Source organism: Halyomorpha halys, unplaced genomic scaffold (genome assembly GCF_000696795.3).
Source record: "Halyomorpha halys isolate HHAL.00 unplaced genomic scaffold, Hhal_1.1 Scaffold557.1, whole genome shotgun sequence".
NCBI classification, from domain to species: Eukaryota; Metazoa; Arthropoda; class Insecta; order Hemiptera; family Pentatomidae; genus Halyomorpha; species Halyomorpha halys.
Window position 1 is genome coordinate 25260 of NW_027107650.1, and position 22358 is coordinate 47617.

At 32.5% G+C, this 22358-nt stretch overlaps 2 protein-coding genes across 5 annotated transcripts in view; one reads left to right on the plus strand and one right to left on the minus strand.

Annotated features, from left to right (window-relative positions):
* The window catches only part of LOC106684213 (protein sickie), a gene marked incomplete at its 5' end in the record, with an annotated part of 168758 nt that overhangs the window by 6361 nt on the left and 140039 nt on the right, over positions 1-22358 (plus strand). For all 4 annotated transcript variants that reach the window (XM_067046039.1, XM_067046040.1, XM_067046041.1 and 1 more), the window contains 3 exon segments: positions 2421-2580; positions 4720-4806; positions 6732-6837. In XM_067046039.1, coding sequence (XP_066902140.1) covers positions 2421-2580; positions 4720-4806; positions 6732-6837 — 353 coding nt within the window.
* Positions 8709-10129, minus strand: LOC106684216 (G2/mitotic-specific cyclin-B2). Its single transcript, XM_014426163.2, has one exon. The coding sequence runs from the start codon at positions 9997-9999 to the stop codon at positions 8905-8907; it is 1095 nt and encodes a 364-aa protein (XP_014281649.1). The 5' UTR covers positions 10000-10129; the 3' UTR covers positions 8709-8904.

The following is a 22358-nucleotide window of genomic DNA, read 5'->3' on the forward strand; positions in this document are numbered from 1 at the left end:
TATATATATATAAATAGTTGACCATATAATTTAAAATATAAAGAGGATGGTGAGGGTTGCGGTCAAAAAATATATAGTTTTCAACTATTTTGTTCTTTTTTGACCGCAACCCTGACCATCTTCTACATGTAGAGAAATAATACATTTCCCTTTATAAATAAATGGAATATGATCCAGGTGCGACCAAATTAAACTCAAATAGTAATATTATGTACTGGTTTTAATTGAACCAACGTTTCGCCCCACATTGCAGGGCTTCATCAGGGCTAAAAACGATACAAACACTTAACATAAGTAAAAAAAGTAAATAGAAAATTACAAGGGTATACAATGAAACGTAGAAATTAAATAAGAAAAATTAAAGGTTATAAACAATAAATGAAAATGAAAACAGTAACAGATAAAGAGAATAAATATTAAAGAAAGTACAAATTAGGAGATGAAAAGGGATAAGAATAAAATCAAGAAAAAAAAAGTCTTGTTCATTTTTTTTTTCTTGATTTTATTCTTATCCCTTTTCATCTCTTAATTTGTACTTTCTTTAATATTTATTCTCTTTATCTGTTACTGTTTCCGTTTTTATTTATTGTTTATAACCTTTAATTTTTCTTATTTAATTTCTACGTTTCATTGTATACCCTTGTAATTTTCTATTTACTTTTTTTACTTATGTTAAGTGTTTGTATCGTTTTTAGCCCTGATGAAGCCCTGCAATGTGGGGCGAAACGTTGGTTCAATTAAAACCAGTACATAATATTACTATTTGAGTTTAATTTGGTCGCACCTGGATCCTATTCCATTTATTGATACACACGGTCAATCAGCAATCTTCCATCATTTCCTTTTTACATTATTATTTCCCTATATCCATCATAGATTATTACATATCTTTATATCGCTCTTGTTTATTTTATTTTATTTTTTTTATTTTCTTTACTTATTTTATCAATATCATTTTGTAACTCTTATCTCACCTAATATTTATTTCAATTTTAACTCTGACGGTGGCCCAGGTTTTTGAAATGAAAAATATAAAGAATCTAAATGACTGCATCATGATCATTTTCTCCGACACTTTATCTTTTATCTTATTATAGTTGTTGGATGTTATTTATTTATTGTTGTACTCTGATAGTTTTCTGTATGTCAATGTATTATTTTATGCATGTTGCTTGTTGTCGCTCAATTCATTATTATATTTATTCATTTTAATGTATCTTAATCACTTCCTTTTTCTTATGTATCTAATTATATATTATCATATTGTGTTCATGTTTTTATTTCATTTAGTGAGTTTTGTGTTTTATAAGGCATTCATCATCTCTAAATAAGAGCTCCTATAATCTTTTTTCCTGATTTCTCTATCTCCTTCCTCTGTCTTTTTATCAGCTCTGCCTTCTATTAAGGTCCTCTGACCAATGTTTAATATTGAGTGAATTTTGAGGTGGTCTTTCTTCACTTTTCTACTTAGTCTCTTCAAATATTCTCCTTCCACACTCATTAGATGTTCAAACTATTTTAATCTAATAGATCGAATGTTCTGAAGGATGATTTTTATTTTATTTTCTCTTAATTGACTTTAGTAGTTTTCTGGAAGAGAGAGAAACATCACTTGTTTACCTCTCATTCCTTGGGCTAGAAGTCTTTTTGTATATATATTTTTTAATTGTATATTGTTGTATCGAACAATTTTCAAAAATCATTTTTATATACTGGATATTGGTTATAATCATCCCCAGACTATTTGAGAGTTCAGAAGTAAACCTCTCCCCTTTCAAAATATGGTTTTAAAGTAACAGAAACTAATTATGAAAAATTAAAGTTCGTGTTTGCAACAACATTTTATGATGATTTCCAGAAGTGCCATCGCTGAAACCGATCATCTATTGTTCCGTAGGTCATCTTAATGAGTCGTTATGACTTATCAATCATTATACTCATAAAAAATTTATAGCTAAGGCTTTGAGAATCATGGGTCAGGAACTATTTGTCACTATAACTGGTCCGTCATTATAAATCATATCCAATGTATATAGTAAACTCTTATTAATTCACTTTCCACAGACAAATTTGAAAAAATGAATTCCTTGAATATTCCATGACCAGTTTAAAAAAAAAAATTGTTTAAAAAATACTCTTGAGGTGTTGATAAAAGTAATCAATTCTCTGATTCAAATCTTTAAAACTTAAAGTTTCAAGTTCAGCTTATTTTGCCTCATTTATCATAAAAGAAATGATCACTTCAAAAATGAATGCTGTAATTTATTTACTAACTAAAAAATTGTTCTTGTATTTTATTAGAGTCTTTCCATGAATAATATTTCGTGTGATTCAACTAAATATTATTGAAGTTATATTTTTTAATTTTAACTAATTTAACAACTTTATTCATGATCCTCTTTTTTTTTTTTTTGTTTTAGCTTGAAGCTGTATTGGAAGTTTCCCATGAAAGGCAGTCTTCAGTCGAAGAAGTTGAAGAAGCAATGGCTAATGTTAAGCCTATGCAGCCCCTCCTTCCTGGATATAACAAGAGGACAGTTTCTATCTCTCCTAGAACGATACCTCCGAACAGGAGTAGAGGTGAATAGTAATTATAATTGGAAGATCATTGACTGATTGTGTGTAGTATATAAACGGAAGATGGTTCAGGCATAATCGAAAGAACTCAAATAGTAATCAAACTATCTATCATGAGCCAACATTTTGACCCTCTTTGCAGGGCTAAAAAATCATCATCATCATCATAGGTGCAGGTCTCATTAGTCTTCATGTAATTGCTTCTATCTGGATCCATCCTAAGTAGATGTCCAAACCAGAATTGCAGGGCTAAAAAAAATAATGTAGAAGTAAAGTAATGTTAGGACATTTAACAATTTTTTTTATTTATCAGACTTTTTTTGCAGGGGTCAAAAATAAATAAATAAATTTCTTAAGTATCCTAATATTACTTTTACTTCTACATTATTTTATTTGCTTTCAAATGTTATGTATTTGTCAATCGTTAATACCCCTACTCCTCTATCCTGTTGTTCTCATCCGCCTTCAGCTTATTTTTGTGCTTAGCTCCATAACGTGGGTTTCCTGCTTTGTTCATTATTTTCCTTCTTTTTTTTTTTTACTTTCTTGTTCTGGTATTGGGACTGGTAATTATGGGGAGAACGTATCCGGCAAGTTGGCCTATTGGTTCTTTTTGCCAATCCCATGACAAACCAATGGAATGACTATTATTCCTCTATATCGAACTTTTTTGATTTCCTTATGAACTTTAAAAGGGACAACCAATCTATGGAGGAAGCCTTATATAATAGGATTCTATTAGAGTCTAGAAGCCTATACCTTAGTGACGCACACCTGTCAGTCTACTATATAATGTAGGGCAGTTTCCAGGGCTAGACCACATAAGTAACAAGTTTCATCACGAACTACTCCGCGGTCTGTCAGTACTCCTATTAATAATCAGAGTTCATTTCTGTTTAGGCCTAGCAGGTACTTATTTCTAGAAGTGGAGGATTTAGTAATTAGTATCTTGGCCTGTCTCAGCCCTGTAAATACTCTCCCCTTACTTGCTATCTTCCATGTCCAATCAAGGACTTCTTTCTTGGACTTTATTTTATTCCTGTTTTCTGCCTATTACTGTGTTCTGTATTTTTTATTTTATTTTTTTATTTGTTATTATTTCTGCTTTCATTAATCATCTAATACTGTTTTGTAATTCTTGTTCATTTATACTTTTCACTGTACACTGGTTTTATTAATATCTGTGTTCTTTTTGACCTCACCCAGCTCATTTTCCTTTTATAAGTATTTATAATAGTTTCATTTTTAAAATCATAAACCAACTACATGTCTGGTTTTCCTCTTGTCGCTTTATCCAAGGAGGCTAAGAAAGTTTTTTTTATTTTGTTATTCTTAAAATCCATTTATAAGTAAATCAACCAATATAATTGTAATAATGATTCGAAATTAATATTACTAGTTGAACCAAAGTAATTTCAGTTACTAATTATACCCAATTGTAATTTTAATTACTTTTTGCCCTATTTTTTATTGATAAATGAGTATTTTCTATTATATCAAAAATATTTCAACAAATACCTTTAAATCAACTTTACCCTCCGTCGTAAACCTACTGACTGCCCTACAGTATACTTTAATAATGTTGGGTTAATATTCTTTGGGGCTCCAATAAACCTTCAAATTCCTCTTCTATCCAATCCTTAAATCCAAAATCCTTCATAAAATTCTCAATGCTCCTTACTTTGTCACAAATAAAATCATCCATAAAGATCTTAATGTTCCATATTTGACCGATCTATTCCGAACCAGATATCAATCCTTCCATTATAAACTCCCTAAACACCCAATCCCACTAGTTTCTAACCTTACTTCCTCTTCCATTCCTGACAGTCCTTCGAGGTGCCTGAAAAGAAAATGGCCCCAAAACCTTCTAATGTAGAAATGTTATTAGAGTGTTATCAATTGGTAGTTTCTCAACAAGCCTCTGTCATACCATTATAATCTAACATCAAATTTACTCGATGTATTGTCATGTAAATGCAGTTGTAAATTTCAGTAAATTTAAAAAGAAAAAAATTAAAAATGGGTTTATCATTTCAAAACAAAATGGCTTCTTGAATGGGCTAAAAAAAAGTTTTATAAAAAATAAAATAATCTTATTCAGCCATTGAAGATTTTTAAATTTTTTTATCATTTTTTCAGCTTATCGGCCCTTGGATACTTATCCCAGAAGTAATACAGAAAGAAACTTTATGGAAGTGGACTTCGCTAATTCGTCTGTTAATTCTGGTAAAGATAATGTTTGTTCATCTTCATATAAATAAATAAAAGTAAAAAAAATATTTAAATCTAGTACTACTACTTAGCCAGTGATATGTTAATCATGAGTTTTATAATAAAAAAAAAAAAAATGAATTCTACTTGAGGCTTTAGTTAGCCTGTAGATTTATATTTGATTTTTGTGACCAAACATGAACTCCAAGACTTTAGTGTTTGGTTAAGTTTTCTTTTTAATTTAATAGTGTTATTCTTGTTCTCAATGGGCTCCTAGGCAACACAATTTAATTTTAAATTCCATTGAACCATATTGTACCATTAGAATTAAACACATATGAATTCATATTATCAGTAAAATATTTGAAGGAGATAGTCAGGTCTGCGGTTAAAAAGGAAAAAAAAATATATCCACTATTCAATTATTTTCTGCTGACGTTTCGACCCATAATGTATGTCTTCATCAGGACTTTTGATGAAATGAAGAATAAATTTAAAAAATAGAGTAAATTAATAAAAAATATTGGGTTGTTTCATATGAAATTAAATCATTTTTATTCAAATCATCCTCATTTTCTATGCATTTCCTCCGTGTTATAAAATTTTTAATCTCAGAACTGAAAAATTCTGAGTTTTGAGAAGAAATAAAGCCAGAAAAATTAGTTTTGACCTGAGAATCATTTCCAAAAATTTTACCTTTAAGAAAGTTGTCCAAATTTCTGGACTGATTTTGGCGATTTAGGTGGGTGTGGAAGTAATTTTTAACATGTAAACATACAATACATCTAACTCAAAATCTACTTTTAACCAACCTGATTTTCAAATATTTCTTATGGGAAGCCCGCATAATTTGAAGATTAGGAGTGCACGTAGTTCAGTTTTTGGCCTAGATGTCCATATGCTTCTATAGGTTGGAAACTACTGCTCTATATTAATATTCGATGAAGATAGAACAATAAGTTTTTGTGGTGAAATGAAAAAAAAAATTATCAATATTCCTCAGAAAATACATTTATGGACCAGTGCGCTTAGGTAAAGATTGGAGAAGGCGGAGTAATGCAAATTGGCCGCCATACATAATGATACGGACATAGTCTATTTCATTAGAGTACAGCGTCTGACATGGGCGGGTTATGTAACCAGGATGGATGAGAGTAGCCCAACCAGCAAAATTATGTTGACACGTCTTGAAAGAAAAAGAAGGGTTGGAAGACCTAGATTGTGCAGGATGGATGGGATCAATGCATATAGTAGAGCTCTTCTTGGATTAGCTAACTGGAGAACAGCTGCAAGAGAGAGATACCAATGTGTGAGACTAACTGAGGAAGCCAAGACTCACTACAACACCCATGAGGATGATGATGATGCTCAGAAATAACAAATAAAAATGTTGTAACATAATTACCTTTAAAGGAAAAACTCTTAAATTGATGTGAGATAAGGTATTTATATTTATTATAATTTTTTTATTTAGTAAAAACATGATTTTTCAATTTATTCTTTGTTTCACCGAAGCTACTGTCCTGGAAATTCATTATGAAATGTTTTATAAATCAGTATTATCAAAATTATGAAAAGTTGGGATGAAAAAAAAATTACTTAAAGTTGAAAATTTAATGTAACTTAAAAACGCTGCTAGAAACTCGTTAGTAAATTTATTTCCACCTTCCTCTGTCTTTTGAACAATACAGGTGTGCAGCAGAAGTTCAATGTTACTGTCAATATTCAATGTGTAAAAAGTAAATTTAAACATAAAACTGATCTTTTGGTTGTCCCTGAAGCTATACGTAGTAACTTGGAAAAAACATTATAGCATTTAGAGATTTCACTTATAATTTTTACAGATTAGAAACTTGTGCTGATAACATCCGTAAAGTTGACCTTTGATAGAGTTTTTGTGTATTATTAATTTTATTTATATTTTCTTCTTCTTTTTTTAGGATACTTATCCGATGGTGAGGTCTTACAGTCGAAGTGCAGAGACATTCCAGACGGCTATCTTTCAGAAGGAGGTTGTACTCTTTACCAGAGGATACAAGAGCACAGGTCAGTGCCTTATTTATCTCTTTTGTCTATTTTCTGTAAAGGTTAATAATCAAACTATTTAAAAATAAAACAAAAGAAAAAGGACTAAAAACCGAAACAGGAAAGTTTTTCACTTCAAACATGTACCAATTACTGAGTATTTTTTATTTTCAATACAGATTGCTATTAAATTTATCTTTGAAATAATTAGAGATCTGCAAAGTTGTTATGAATTGTTACTTATGTCACTTTTTACTTTCACTTAATTATATAGGGAAAATATTACGATCGTGCAAAATGTCGAATTCGAGTTTTCGCCAGAAAGTCGCATTTTGAGGTTCTATGAGTCTAAATAACCCTAGTTTTGTAAAGTGGTCTGTGTGTGAACAGCTTAGCTTTGTAATGAAAATTCATATGGATCTGAATGATATATTTAAGCAAGGTATATGGCTGGGATGTGACAGCAACGTTTTCGATAAAATCGACCGACCAGAAGTGGCACTTAATGAAATTGATTTTGATTTTTTTTATTTTATTTTTTTTATTAAAAACAACTCGACAATTTATTTAAACTCGGAATGTCAATAAATTCATTTTTCTCCTCGATTCACTGTTTAAATATACTATTTTCCTTGTAGGTAAATATCATCACTGATCCCATTTTCAACAATTTATTTTTATTACATTGTCCCTCCCTATAAAATTTGTTATTCAGTAAACAATTTTTATTTATAATTACACTATATCAACTTTTTTTAGTCTCCCATCACGAAAGCAGAAACAAAAATAAATTAATAAACAACTTGAAAGTTCTGAGTTTGAGTGAAATCAAATTTTCATTGATCAATCTCGAATACTAGTCAACCTCAAATATAGGTCGACCTTTAATTTTACTGGTTACAATGTCAGAAAAAAAAATTTAATAAGACTAAAAAGAAAATATTCAGTTAAATATGGTAATTCTATTTATAAATAAATATCAGTTATCAAATGTAATTTAAATTTTTAAGGCTGTTGCATTAATTTCCATAAATACGAAGAAACATTTATTATCTCGTTATGGTATCTGATTATTTTGGTCAGACACATAATACTGCAGTACTGATTTATCACATATATTTTTTTGTAGAAGGAAAATGATCAAAAGTACTCATTAAACTATTTATTTTGAGCCAATTTGGAGGGCTAAAAAAGATACAAACAATATAACATAGTAAGAGAATTAATTACATGAAATAAACTAAGACATAGCTAAAAATTATTTAATGTGTGAAAGTTTATATAAAAATGAACAAAGTAAGTTTCATTATTTTAAATCATTTTCTATCTATTCTCTGACTTTGTTACATTATTTTAGTTGTTTGTATCTCTTTTAGCCCTGATGAATCCCTGCAAAGTAGGACGAAATATTTGTTCATAGTGTAAATAATTTAATTACTATTTGAGTTATTTTGACTACACCGCACCATTTTCCTTTTATATATTACACTCAATCAATCAACTATTTTCCATTATATTTTTTTTGGGGGGGGGGAATATAGAGTGGAAAGTACTGAATCTGTTGAGTTCGAAGTATATTGGAGTAGTTAAAAAACATAGAGCAGCTACCATATCAATTGCTTACTTTTCAGTCATGGTTCGTTTTCCACTAATTTCACGAAAAATACAATTAAAGGTTCCCACTCTTAGGAAAATTATAATTGTTTAATTAATTTCTTGACTGAAAAGATTTAGATATAAAATTAGTCAAAAAAATAATTGAAAAATTGTAATTTTCCTAAAATTGAGAACCTTTAATTGTATATTTTGTAATTTTAGTGGAAATGTACTTAGCACTACTGTGAAGTTGGCAATTGATATGATAATGGCATGGTTTAAAATATTCATCTTAATTTACCAAAATAATGAAATTTTATTTAAAATCTTTGTATTCTATATTCTACTCTTATTTTTTTCCTTCTAATACCCTATGCATACTTTTCCTACCATCTATGATAAGGGTTAATGTTTCTCCTTAGGGGCTACTTGCTAAATTTATTGTTACATTCCCCTGTCGTTAATCATTCTGTTTTGATTCTACTTAAGCCTTTACTGCGCTAGTTCTTCTAAGACTGTTTCCAACTCGGGAATTTGACTGACATTGAAATATTCTTGTTTGGAATACTTTTTCTCGATGGCCTGGTACCTCGAGGACTTCGTATTCTTCAGGCATCTGGCAAGTGTCTTTGTACAATCTTTAAAGTCTTCTATATCATAAGTTGAATAATTGATGAGCGTCATATTCCAAAGGTTCTGATCAACTGCTCCATTCGAAACGCATAAAGCTATGTACATTGCAGAAGCTGCAATAATTGAAGGTTTCAGATAACATAATTTGTGTGACATGAGAGCAACATCAGTGAGGTAAAACGCACATGACTGTTCCACCCTTGTCGCCCGTGCTACGTTGCAATACCTTCTGATGAACTGAGCCGGAACGGGCCTACCAAAGCTGTATTGCATCTCTGTCGCAATTTTCATTTCCATTTTCAGGATTTCTTCAGTCGATGAAGAAGAGTCGCAAACATATAGCAAGTCGTTTATTTCCAGCGGTATTATTTCTTCATATTTTGAAGCTATGAAAACTGCTGCTAGAGCTATCAACTGCAAATCCTTTTTCTTATCGAGACATTTATCTTCTTGAATGTACCTGTCTATTATTGATATGCATAATTGAAAAGTTTCATGAATGAATTGGAAATGTTCATTAATTTCAACTAGCCAATCTACAAGGGCAAAGCGCGTGTTTTCTCCTAATTTGATCTCCATCCAGGCACTGCTGTTAATGGGATATTTGTCTTCTATCCTTTGCAGGTACTTGTAAATGTCGTTTGCGTATTCACTCACCCTAAAAAGGCTGGAAAGCCTTCGCCTTCTTGTGATTTGAGGTGACTTATTAATTTCATTGTTAGATTCCACTTTCTTGTTAGGTGCCTTTTTTGTAATGATGGATCTCTTGGGTTTCTGTTTCACTTGGTCTTTTATCTTTATTTTTTGTATCCCCTTTTTCAGTTCTAAATATTTACTTCTTGTAAGGATAGTATTTTTTATTTCTCCTAAAGCTTGCCTTTCTATGTGTTTCCGTCGAGGATTTTTGTCAGGTGCGACATTTTCGACGTCTTCATAGACTTTGAATCTCTGCATTGTAGTTGGGTTTTGGTAGCTTTATTTAGGTAAAAAAAATTTTAAAAATAAATTTTTTTTTTTTAAATCAACAAAATTTCAATGAAACACATTAATTGCATTAGTTTTAATTTTTTGTTTTGTATAAAAATATCTCAGATGTTCATTCATGTGTTCTGAATATTTTCTTGCTTAATTTTAAATAAATGATGAATTATTATTTTGGTTTTAATTATATCTCTAAAATAAATTCATAGAAAGATTCTAAAAAAAATAAATTGACTAATCATTGAAAGTTAATTTTTAAAAAGTTATTTGTTTATTATTTTTTATATGTATAAATGATTGGCCGTATCTGAATATGAAAGAGGTGGTCAGATTTATGCTCAAAAATACAAAAAATTGCTAACAACTATCTCTTTGCTGATATTTCACCCCTCTTTGGAGGCCTGTCATGATTAAAGACAGCAACCAAGTCGGAAAATAAATAGTTTTTATCTAGTTTTTGTTCCTTTTTGGTCTTATCTCCGACCCTCTCCGTCATGTTTATTATTTTTATTTTCTTTAGCGCTCTTATGTACTCTAAGGAGAACTGGAAATAATGGTTACCAATCTATTCTAGCCTGAGTTTTTGCTAAATGGGTTTTATTTTATAATTTACTATTATACCTAACCAATTATATATCTCGATTAATATTAATTGTTGATGTATCCGAGTAATTGTTGTTGTTGGCTGGGACTTTAGGGTGTAAAATCCTGAGGTCATCAACGCCCATCCGAGTAATTATTGCAACATTATAGAATGTACACATTATTTCCTATCTTCTCTCAAACTAGAAATATTGTAAAAATATCACTGTCCTATATTTTGTATTCATTTGTATTGGATTTGTCCTATATTTTGTATTCAATATACCTATAGTATAGTAATATGGGTTTAGAAATTTGTGTATGAAAAACCGATTTTTTTGTTAATCAAGTAAACCAATGAAAGTAAAATAAAAAATGTCTAACGGAAAGTTTTAAAATATAGAACCAAAACAAACTTTTTGAAAATAGATAAAAAATATCTATTTAATTAATTTTTTTTTCTATTTTAGTAATAAGTGTTTTTTTTATAATTTGTTAAAAAGTTTTCAGTAATTATTATTTTAACTTTGATTTTCTTCCTTTTTTTTTTTTTTTTTTTTTTAAATTATGGAAATGTTGAGCAATTAAATTAATTATATACATATTAATAATTGACTGTATAATTTCAAATAATGAAAAAGAGTTTCAGAGTTGGAGTCAAAATAGACAAAAATAGTTAATAACTATTTATTTTTCGATGATTCATTTCACCCATTTTGTAGAATATAACTTCATCTATTCAAGTTTATAGGCTTTCAGTTTTCAACATGTCTCTAAAGCTACCATCTTAAAATAATAAATAAAATAATGAAAAATGGATAAAAAAAAATATATAGTGTTCCAGAAAAGCAGATAAAAGACTGGAAAATAAAACATCCATCCAACACATCGATTTTCTTTTTCATTCACACTTTCCTTGTAAGTTGCTAGACGAAGTAATTCATTTTTGACGCCAAGAGTAATTATTAAATCTATTAAAAAGTTCGATACTAGATATCACGCGACTGTTTCTGCCATCTTATTAATAGCAGTCGATAGTCACCAAGCCAATGTTGACAATCGATATCTCAGAGGAGGCTCGATATAAGATGTGGACCTTACCTTCCTTCCGTTACCTAGCCCAACTCTGACGTCAGCGCTGCTATTGATTCACCTTACCTCAACCTCTCCCTATTTGTCTCTTCTACCTCGCTGCATTTACTTCCTCAAACGGATCCACGCATTGCCGCTTGCCGCAAATTGAAGACTGTACAAATGCATGGTAAACAAAGGAAGCAACAAATATCGATATCCTCATGCTTGTGTGTTCTTTTGACTTTTGTCAGCTATTATATTATCAAAGTGAACACAATAAAGATAGGCGAAATGGAAGGAGACGTTAATCCGCAAAGCAGGTTGTAGATTACAAAAATTCATAGAAATGGTAATACATAAACTTTAAATTCAAACTTCGTTCTTCCATTTTTATGAGAAATTTGTTAATATAATTGCCTCGACATAAAATGTCTATAATTTTTTTTTAATTATTTATTTAATGTAATTTACAACTGTACAAAATAATACAATAGGTAAATATGTTGTATGTTTCATATACACTTGAAAATCTTGGGAAGAAACCACCCATTGGTGGTATTTCAAACATTAATTTAAATTAGAAGGTCCCGTGGCCATCTTCTTTTCAGACGCCTCGGAGGATTATCAAGGATTGTTGAGGATGAAAGATTAAGAATTAATGGGTTAGGATGGTTAAGGAGTTTAGAATGAAAAGACGCATATCTGTATTGGGTCATATCTGCAACGAATGGGATGTTAAGGTCTTTGTGAATGAGTTTATTTGTGACGTAATACTTTATAAATTTAAAACAATCCATTCATACGCTTGAACATACTTGAATTTGCTATTGTTTAGCTAACGTGTGGAGGCATCTACAAGGGCTTTTTTAAATACCAGATCGGCCTGGGCCCTGTTTCATAATAAAGTACAAACTAATACTATTGGTTTTGTCGATTTAACTTAATAAAATTACACTGACTTGTACAATAGTAACTTGTACTTTATAACTCCTGTAGTACACTAATAGTCCTCCCTATTATGAGATATTATAAAACTAAGTATTAGAGCAATTAACACGTTGTTTCTATACTTGTATTTTGAACTAATACTATTAGCTTTCATTATGAAACAGGGGCTCTGGTGGGCCTTACATGGTTCATATAACCGTTACATTAGATTGGTATAGTCTCGTACAAAAGACACCCCTTACTATATACAATGGTTATAATTAAAAGGAAAAAAAAAGATAAAATAAATAGATAAGCACAAGGGTTTGGTAAACTAAGAATGTAATAGGCGTCAGTATCTACACGCTTGTGCGTTCGAGAGAAGCAAAAACTGTGGACATCGGACTTTTCTCGGTTATTACATTTTTTTACAATATTCTCTTTATTATGAAAAGAAAAAAAATGAATTGAAGGAAAACTTAAAGATCAGTAGATTCGGTGGCAAATGCTAAACATTCAAAGAATATATACTAGATAACCTATAAATCATATTTTCTCTCTTGAATTTTTATTTTGTACGATATTCGGTTCCAGACCATAACAAGTGTAATCGGAAGGCGAAAATTTTGAAAAAAAAACCTTTTTTTTTGCCATGAAAATTCGTGTTTTATGATTCTCATGGTGGAGAAAAGTAATATCACAGTTCAAACTACAATTACTTATATCTCGGGTAAAACCATTAGTTATCTGTTGAACCAGAAAAGCTAACGGTAAACTTTATCGTTTAAACTGAGATATAGAGAAAATATACGTTTAAGTAGATAACCTTACAAGGAACCTTCCATAGTTCTAGTTGGTTCTGTTATCTAGCCAAGGCGTATTGTATTATTCCGCTTCTTTCCAGATTCAATAAAATGGATTTGATCGAGATAGGCGATTTTGACAGGCACTTAAGACTTAAAAGAATTAGTTGCTCAATCAGGAATAATTTTTTTTTATTTTTGTTTCTCCTACGCCACAGGAAGTGGGCTATTACGTCATTTTCCCTCTCGCAGCCCAATACAATTTTACTCTTCCTCTTAGTTGGTCCACATCTCGCTCAACATCCACCAGACCAACACACGCCAAGAGATGGTCCCCATCCATGTCCCCCATGTTGCATAGAAGACATTTCGGGGAATCTACGATGCCAATTCGATGGAGGTGTTTTTGGAGCAGATCATGTCCTGTTACTAGCCGAAAACAGGCCACTCTCTCAGCTCTGCTAAGATTGCCGGGGATTCGTTTATCCTTATCCAGTAGGCTCTCCCACTTCTTTCCTTCCGCTTAAACTTAGGGTCTAGCACTTGTTCTGTCCTTATAATAAGCGCTTATAAGTGATTTCACTGTTCTGTAGGAAAGTGGTAGAACAGGCTGGTTCTCTGCACAATCAAGTTTAGCCCTGTCAAAAGTGGCTGCTGAATCAATTTTAAATTTAATTTCTAATATTAGTGATAAGAATTGCGTAGTCTGGCAGTTATCTCAGGTTCAGGTAACCTTGGTAACCTGGTTAACAAAACTGTAGACCAGAAACAAGTCAATAAGTTACCTCCGTATTGCTGATCTTTGTTTTACCGGAGATTGGTGCAACTGACCCTTGAACGAGGTTGAATTTACATATAATTTGAGATTTATAGGTCAGTAAGTGTGTGAACCTCTATATAGAGAATTTTAAGCCACTCAAATCTCGATATAATATACTTCATCATAGTAGATTCCTCGATATAATATATATACTTCATCATAGTAGATCCCTCGATATAAAGACCATTTAAAAGCCCTGTGAGAATATTTTATAATACTGGAAGGAAGCAGTTAGTTATCCATTAAATATCTGGAGCTACGCATTGACCGTAAGATATTGGGAAGAGAAACAACCTCCCCTCTTCGGGACGTAATTACGCTAAGACTGAAACCCTGTTGTTGGCACCCCTGCCGTTACCCTCTCACTTCGAGGAGGGAATTTTTACGACGTAATCTTCGCCCTCTCCTCCCCCTCTCCTCCCCCTCACTCGATTTATATCCCCGAGCCTAGTTCTAATGATGGGAGGGGGCGCTTTATTTTTTAAATCTCGGCTACATAACGTCTATAAAAGTTTATTTCAAGGACCTCCTTCAATTCTGCAGTGTGTTCAGGACCGTCTTCCTGAATACAGTGTTAGTGTCTAGTGCGGAATAATTGATTTAGTGCTTATGTTAGACTGTTGAAAATATTCTAAAATATTAAATCTCTTCAGTGGAGAAGTTGGTCGGAGGGGTGGGGGAGCGCGGTCAGCAAAAAACACAAATAAACAAAAAACTATTTATTCATGCCGAAGTTCCGAATTGAGTTTCAGGTCTTCATCAGAAAGCTTTCGGCAGAGATTCTGAACATTACCTGAGAAATCGGGCCAGCCCAGAGTCTTCCCAGGAAAATCCTGAACACTTAGCAAAAATCCCTATTACAATCGGATGAACGGTACGGCAGTGCCTAAAGTACCAACAAACAAATATTCATTTTTAGATTTTGTGTTGAAGTTATGCTTGGTAATGGCTTTAGGCCTAGTTAACATAACTTAAAATTTGCTTTTACCTAGAAGTAAGCATAATATAATTTCAGTCAATGAAATCTTTTGTAAAAATGTTTGAAAGTCACGATGGTAAATATTTTACCACTCCCTGGAGGTTCCGCACCCCAAATATTGTACAATTCCCTGGGGGTCCGCTCCCCAAATATGACAGATTTTTTAAAAATGGTGGCCATATATTTTTAGGTTTATTGCCAATAATTCCTTAAGTCCTTCAAGCAACTAACATACTATTATAAACTACGTAATGGTTATTTTAATGGGATTCAATATGAGCCCTTATATGATTTGTTTATGAACATAACATACATTCTCGAGACAGTTTTCCAACACCATCATTTTGTTAAATTTGTGGAGAATATGGTGGGGGTGTGGTCCGCATATAAACAAAAATATTTTTATTCGTGCCGACTAAATAATTTCGTATCTTCATCAGGGTCTTAAGGCAGATATTCTTTTTTTACACTTTAGCCAGAACCTCTGCCTTAACTCCCTGATGAAGACCTGAAATTCAGGTCGAAACGTCGGCACGAATAAATATTTCGACCGCACCCCCCGACCATCTTCCCCACTTATTAACCTACAGTAAACTACCTACACCTCATTAAATCTCTTCAGTATCATAAGTCTTCTACTTCGATTTACCAGATGTACCACTTATCATCATGAGGTCAGAAGCTATGCAAGTTCGAATCGGGCTTAGGCGAGTAGACTTTTATTTCGTGGTGGACCCTCGGGATACATATCGACTTTTCCACTGTAGCTAGAACAGATTGGTAACCTGTAGGATAACCCGTCTTTTCTTCTCTGAGAGAAAATAATAGCGTTAGGCCTCATATGAAAAAAAAAGGAGGTTGTTTTTCGATATATTTTAATCGAACATCTGAATGGCATTAAAAGAGAAAGAGTTTTGTGTCAGTATGTGTATTGTTTAATCGTCTGGAACTGCGATTCAACTTATTTGAGATTCTGGCGTACCGAAGACAGTTGTTTACTATCCTCATGTAGGTATATGTTTTATATCTCTAACATCCTGTAGTTAAAGGTCACAGGTATAGCTCCAGACAGGAGAACATATTATTATTGAGCATATTACTGTTTTGCACAGGATTGATTTTTTTTTTTTTTTTATGATAATTTAAAATTTCTATTAACATTTGGATTCTGGTGATGTTTGTATCTCTGTTGCATTTGTATTGTATGTGCTTGGGAAACGTTATACTGTATCTACATGTTTGTCATAACCAAGACTTGTACAATGCTTGGTAAACTAAGCCAGTGATTAATGTCGGTTTCCATACTCTTGTGTATTTTTTTCGGCTATTAAATTCGATTTACTATATTTCCCTATAATTACTATATAAGTCACCTTCGTAGAATACGTTTATTAATTTATTGACTAACCTCATAACAGGTTCTTACAATTTGTTTATCAAACAGTGTTCCCCTAAGCACTTCACATCTCCAGTTAGGACATCACCCCAGGACATTAGCAGTGAGATAAGATGGCAATTATCTGAAGAAGGGCGCCCGAGGGATGGGGTGCAGGGGGGCCGCCTTTGATCTTATCAAGACCAGGGCGCCATTATCCGACTGCGGCATAGTTCTCTAGGTCAGCAAATCCTCTAGCGTAGGATAGGAGTCGGTAGAGTTGTGTACTGTTAATAGCTCTTAGTGGGTCAATCCTGTGTCCGGATCGAATATTTGAGGGGAAAGACAATAAAATAAATAAAATTTTCAACACAAAACTCTCTCCAGAAATATTATAATAAAATGTACCGAATTTTATTATATATGCTAATATAGTTAAGTAAAATTTCATTTAATGATTTCTAATTTAGATTTGTTTACTAATTCATAAGGGTTCGTTTTGTTTCCAAATAAATTGATTATTAACGATTTATCACATTGTTTCGTGAAATATGATTAATCTTGGGTATTTTTTTTATTCCTATAGCAAATCTTATAAATATTTTTACCAGATTTTGAAAACTTTCACTGAAAATGTCTAATGCCTTGAAAATTGTTCGATATCTCAACATAATATTTTGCCAAGGTAAAGGAAAAAAAAAAGTAATAGATGTCTAGAATTTCCAGAAGAATTGGTTAGAAATCTCAATTAGGAAATTTGATTGACACGAGGTAGAGAAAATATTTCTTGTTACCCAAGAGTTATAAATCAATGATATTCAAGTCCAAAATTAGTGTTTCTGACACGTTTTAAGTATTTGATCGCAGTGTGGGAGCTAAGTATTAGTAACTGTATGAGGCGTGATATAATCCCTTTAAGCCACCAATCCTGCCAAAATCCCTCACTGGATGACTGGAAGAGGGGGAGGGGGAGTCGGGTGTTGCCACATTTCGGTGGGGTTCGGTACCCCTTGGGGTACCGCCCTCTGGATAGATCTGAATCAGCTGCCTTTTCTCTCTCATCTCCGTAGAGTTTTATCATAATAGATATTTCTATACTGAAATAAATCTAACAGAGCATCATTCAGAACCAACCTTTATGTATTAATTAAGAACTAGGGGGGGGGGGGAGAGAGGGGTCCAGCCTGTTAAGCTATCTCAAATCGACGAAGTCTTTTTTAAGGAAGCTCCAAGGAACAAAAAAAATTAATAAACTTGCTTGGATATGAAAATTTATTTGGGTGAAGTTTATAATAAAAACATAAACGTATAATCAAAATAAAACATTTAGGAATACAATAAAGAATGAAAAATAATAAACAAAGCTACTAAATTAATAACAATGTAAAATAAAATTTAAAAAACAAACATTTATTACAAGATCTGCAATACTGTCTTTGGGAAGCGTGAAGTTGAGAGAAAAGTTAAACTTCATATTTTTAATGCTATTTACCTTCTCACTACTATACGAAAGTGAGAGCTGGTTCCTTCTGGGCAGATTGAACACGAAGGGAACACTTCAGGAATACCAGAATAAGAGAGGAGCTCGGGGTGAAACCACTAACTTAAATTCTTGAGCAGAGGTAGTTGAAGTGGTTCGGTCATATATCCCAAATGGGTAAAGACCATGGACCACGATAATTCTCCAAAGCTAGATCAACTGGCAAAAGACCAAGATGTAGGCCAAGGATGTCGTGGCTGGGTTATGTGTCTAGACGAAGAGGAAAGCTTGGATCGGGGCACCTTCACGCTGAGAGGCCCTGAGGAGGAAGAAAAAGAGGAAGTAAAATAAAATACTGCCTGCTATACTCTAAAGGCATCAAAATAGTAAAAGAAAACTAACTGTTTCTATCTGTCAGCCCTGACGAAGCCCTGCAAAATGGGGCGAAACCTTGCTTAGTAATAAATAGTTTTCTTTTACTATTTTGATAACTTTTTTAACACCACTGGGACTATTTTCCTACGACATAATTTATAAATTCAACTTTGGTTCTCATATTTCCTTATAATCCGCTCCTACCTCACTGATAGAACCTTTAAAGTAAATCATAACCTAGCCTACTCATCTCTCTTTTCTCAGTCCACCGGTGTTCCTCAAGGTAGTAAAGGCAACCCATCCTAACACAATCCTAACAACATACGCTGATGATACATGTATACTGTCCGTAAACAACGACCCAGCTAATGCATCACAAACACACATAACATCTAATGAAGAATGGTGTCAAAACTGGAGAATCAAAATAAATCCTGACAAATCCCATCTGATCACCTTTACCCTCCGTCGTAAACTTCTGCCCTCCTGTCCTACAGTATCCTTTCTAAATACTCCACTAACGCCTGTTGAACAGATTCGGTGCTTTGGATTCCATCTTGACAAGAGACTTACTTGGAATCCACACACAAGACTGAAACGACCAGAAACTGCTCGTAGATTCCGATTGCTACAACACTTACTTGACAAACGCTCTAAACTTTCCATTCACTACAAAAAAAAATAGTATACACTACGATAATCAGACCAATTTGGACATATGGAATTGAGCTCTGGGGCTCCTCCAAACCATCAAATTCCTCCCGCATCCAATCCTTACAATCCAAAATCCTACATAAAATCCTTGATGCTCCTTATTACGTTACAAATATAAACTCATTCACAAAGACCTTAACATCCCATTCGTTGCAGATTTGGTCCAAAACAGAAATGCGTCTTTTCATTCCAAACTCCTTAACCATCCTAACCCATTAATTCTTAATCTTTCATCCTTAACAATCCCTGATAATCCTCCGAGGCGTCTGAAAAGAAGATGGCCACGGGACCTTCTAATTTAAATTAATGTTTGAAGTACCACCAATGGGTGGTTCCTTCCCAAGATTTTCAAGTGTATATGAAACATACAACATATTTACTTATTGTATTATTTTTTAGTTAATTTACAGTTGTAAATTACATTAAATAAATAAATTTAAAAAAAAAACATAGGTTCTTGAATTTTTATCAGGTACTTGTTAATTTAATTACCGAGTCATGTAATGTTTTTTTTAATTATATATTTGTCCAATGTCAAAAATTACCCGTTGAAGTTGATTTTAAACAAATGATTCACACCCACTTGATAAAAATTTAAAATTTATGATCTTAAACACGAGTTAATGATTGATTCCGAGGTTAGGGAAATTATTTGATTAATCAAAACAATGTAAGCACAAATATTTATATTTTTGTAGTTATAAAACACAACTAATTGAGCACAAATGTGTGGATGCAGCACAAGTGCTTGTCTGAACGCTCTTTGATTTGAACCTAAAATCCGACACTTCATACAAGCCATTGCAAATAAATTCTTTTCACACGCTTGCGCATGCGCGAATTTTCAATAGTTCGGTTAACGTTTATCAGCGCCTTAATATATATGTTTTAAATTATTTATTTATTGCTATTTACAACTTTATAGATATATATACATCAAGTAAATTTGCTGTAAACGATATAATGACATGATACAAACATGAGATGAGAATCTACCCAATGATAGAACTCCAAAAACATTTTTAGAGAAGAAGATGGGCGTCTGACAAGAAGATAGCCTCAACGCCCAGGAGGATTATTAAGTAATGAAGGTGAAGCCAGGTTAGAAATGAGTTGGTTTGGGTGGTTGGGAAGTTTATCATGGAAGGATTGGTATCTGGTTCTGGCCAAATCGGCAACATATGGAACATTGAGGTCCTGATGGATGATTTAAGTTGTGACATTAGTAAGGAGCATTAAGGATTTTGGACTGTTAGGATTGGATTCGGAAGGAATTCATTGGGTTAATGGAGCCCCATAGCTCAACTCCGTTTGTCCCGATAGGCCTTATAATAGTCATGTTGATCGGTCTTTTTGAATGTATTGGAAATTTAGACTGTTTACCTAGTAAATGTCCTTAATAATTTAAAATGAAAAAAACTACTGTTTGGTTCAGTTCATGCATATAATTAAAAGAGAAAGGTATGTTCGATGGATATAATAGTGTTAGGTTGACGTAAGAGCGATATTGTTCCCTGTGGGGGGGGGGATAGGGCTCTGTTCTTGGAAGGACAAAGGGATCGGTACTTAATGGAATGCTTTGTTAGGAGCCAACCAGATCACTGTATTCAGCGGCCAATACAGCCCAAGCCTCTGGATTAAGGTCATCATTCCATGCGGTCTACTCCATCCAAAGCTCTTTAAAGGCCATTCTAAAAAAAAATATAAATATTTTAGGTATAAAAATGTGTGATTTATTTTGTTCAAACTTCTCCTTTTTTTTAGTTAAGTTAATTTAGTAGGAGAAAGTTTTGTTTGACTAATGGAACACTTAAAATTAAAACTCTCGCCCTACGAAATACAAGGATATATAAGGGATTGTCATGATGTGTTAAATGTTAAATGCATAAGAGCTCCTAGTGGATTTTCTGAGCAACTTCATTTATAACCTTTCCTTCCAATGTTATTGTTTGCTTTTAAGTTTATGTTATAATTATTTATTACAACATGTCAAAATTGAGTGAACACTAGGAGTTGTGTAAACGTTTGGCTACTGAGTGTCTTTTTGATCTTCTAAATTGTGAGGAAGAGAAATTTCATTATTATTATAGTCATCCATTGCTTTATTAGTTTTAAAAACATCCAAAGCACTCCTAAAACGCAATGAAAACACAAACTACTAGCAAATAACCTAACACAACAAACAAAATGGTGATGAGCTCAGCTGTTACGTGATCTCATTCTCCATTTAGCACACCTAGTTACAGCCTCTCAACCATGCTATATGTTATATTATATTAACATGGTAAAATAAGGAAATATTTCTCCATTTAACGTAAGTTTGTTTTATTTAACATCTTAAACTAAAGATCCAGGCAAACATATGCCATCATTGTTGACACCGCCTTCAGCGAACCCGGCAACCATTCTTATAATGCCATCCCGGCAAAACAAGAAAATGAAATAGCCGGTATATGTATATATGTATATATATATTTGTAAATGCCTTTTTCTTTGCTCCAGGAGGTAAGAAAAAAAAATGAATACCCCTATAGGGTTTTTAAGGAGCCTCTACACGCTTGCCAAACAATGGCCGATTCGTGCATGTTTTAATTCATGTCCGACCTAATAAATACATAAGATATAATTAACCCTTTTACATCATTTCGTGGGATAATCCGCAAACTAAAGCTGTCCATTATCACCGAGAGCGAAATGAACCACACACATTTTTTTTTTTTTTTCAATCCATCAGCAATCGATAAAGAGACAGTACGATAAATAAATAGTAACGAATTTTGGATTGAAGTTTCTGGCTGTAATTTTCTTGTAAATTTGGTAAATTTATTGCTACTAGAAAAACTAGCAGAGAATATTATAGAGGAATATTTTAGAAGTAAGAGAACTGTAGAGCCCATTACCTCAATACACTGGGGGCCATTTTTCTGTGAGAATACCTTCAATGAAAGCTAAGGGTAAAAGGAAGCTTGCGTTTTGTGCTTATCCAAGTGAAACTGTTTTCAAATTGCATTTGCAATGTACCACTATGCATTGATAACTTTAAAAAATACTATACAATCATTAATTCATAATTTTTTGATTGATGAATTAAATATATTTTTGTTAAAGTACGAGGAATATAAAATAAATAATTTGAATAACCCTGTTATACTTTTTCTAGTGAGGACGAACAATATAAGTCTTATTGGTCCTGCCGCATGCGG

What these genes read in the sequence shown, in the direction of transcription:
- LOC106684216 (XM_014426163.2), bottom strand. Translation starts at nt 9,999, where the DNA reads ATGCAGAGATTCAAAGTCTATGAAGACGTCGAAAATGTCGCACCTGAC.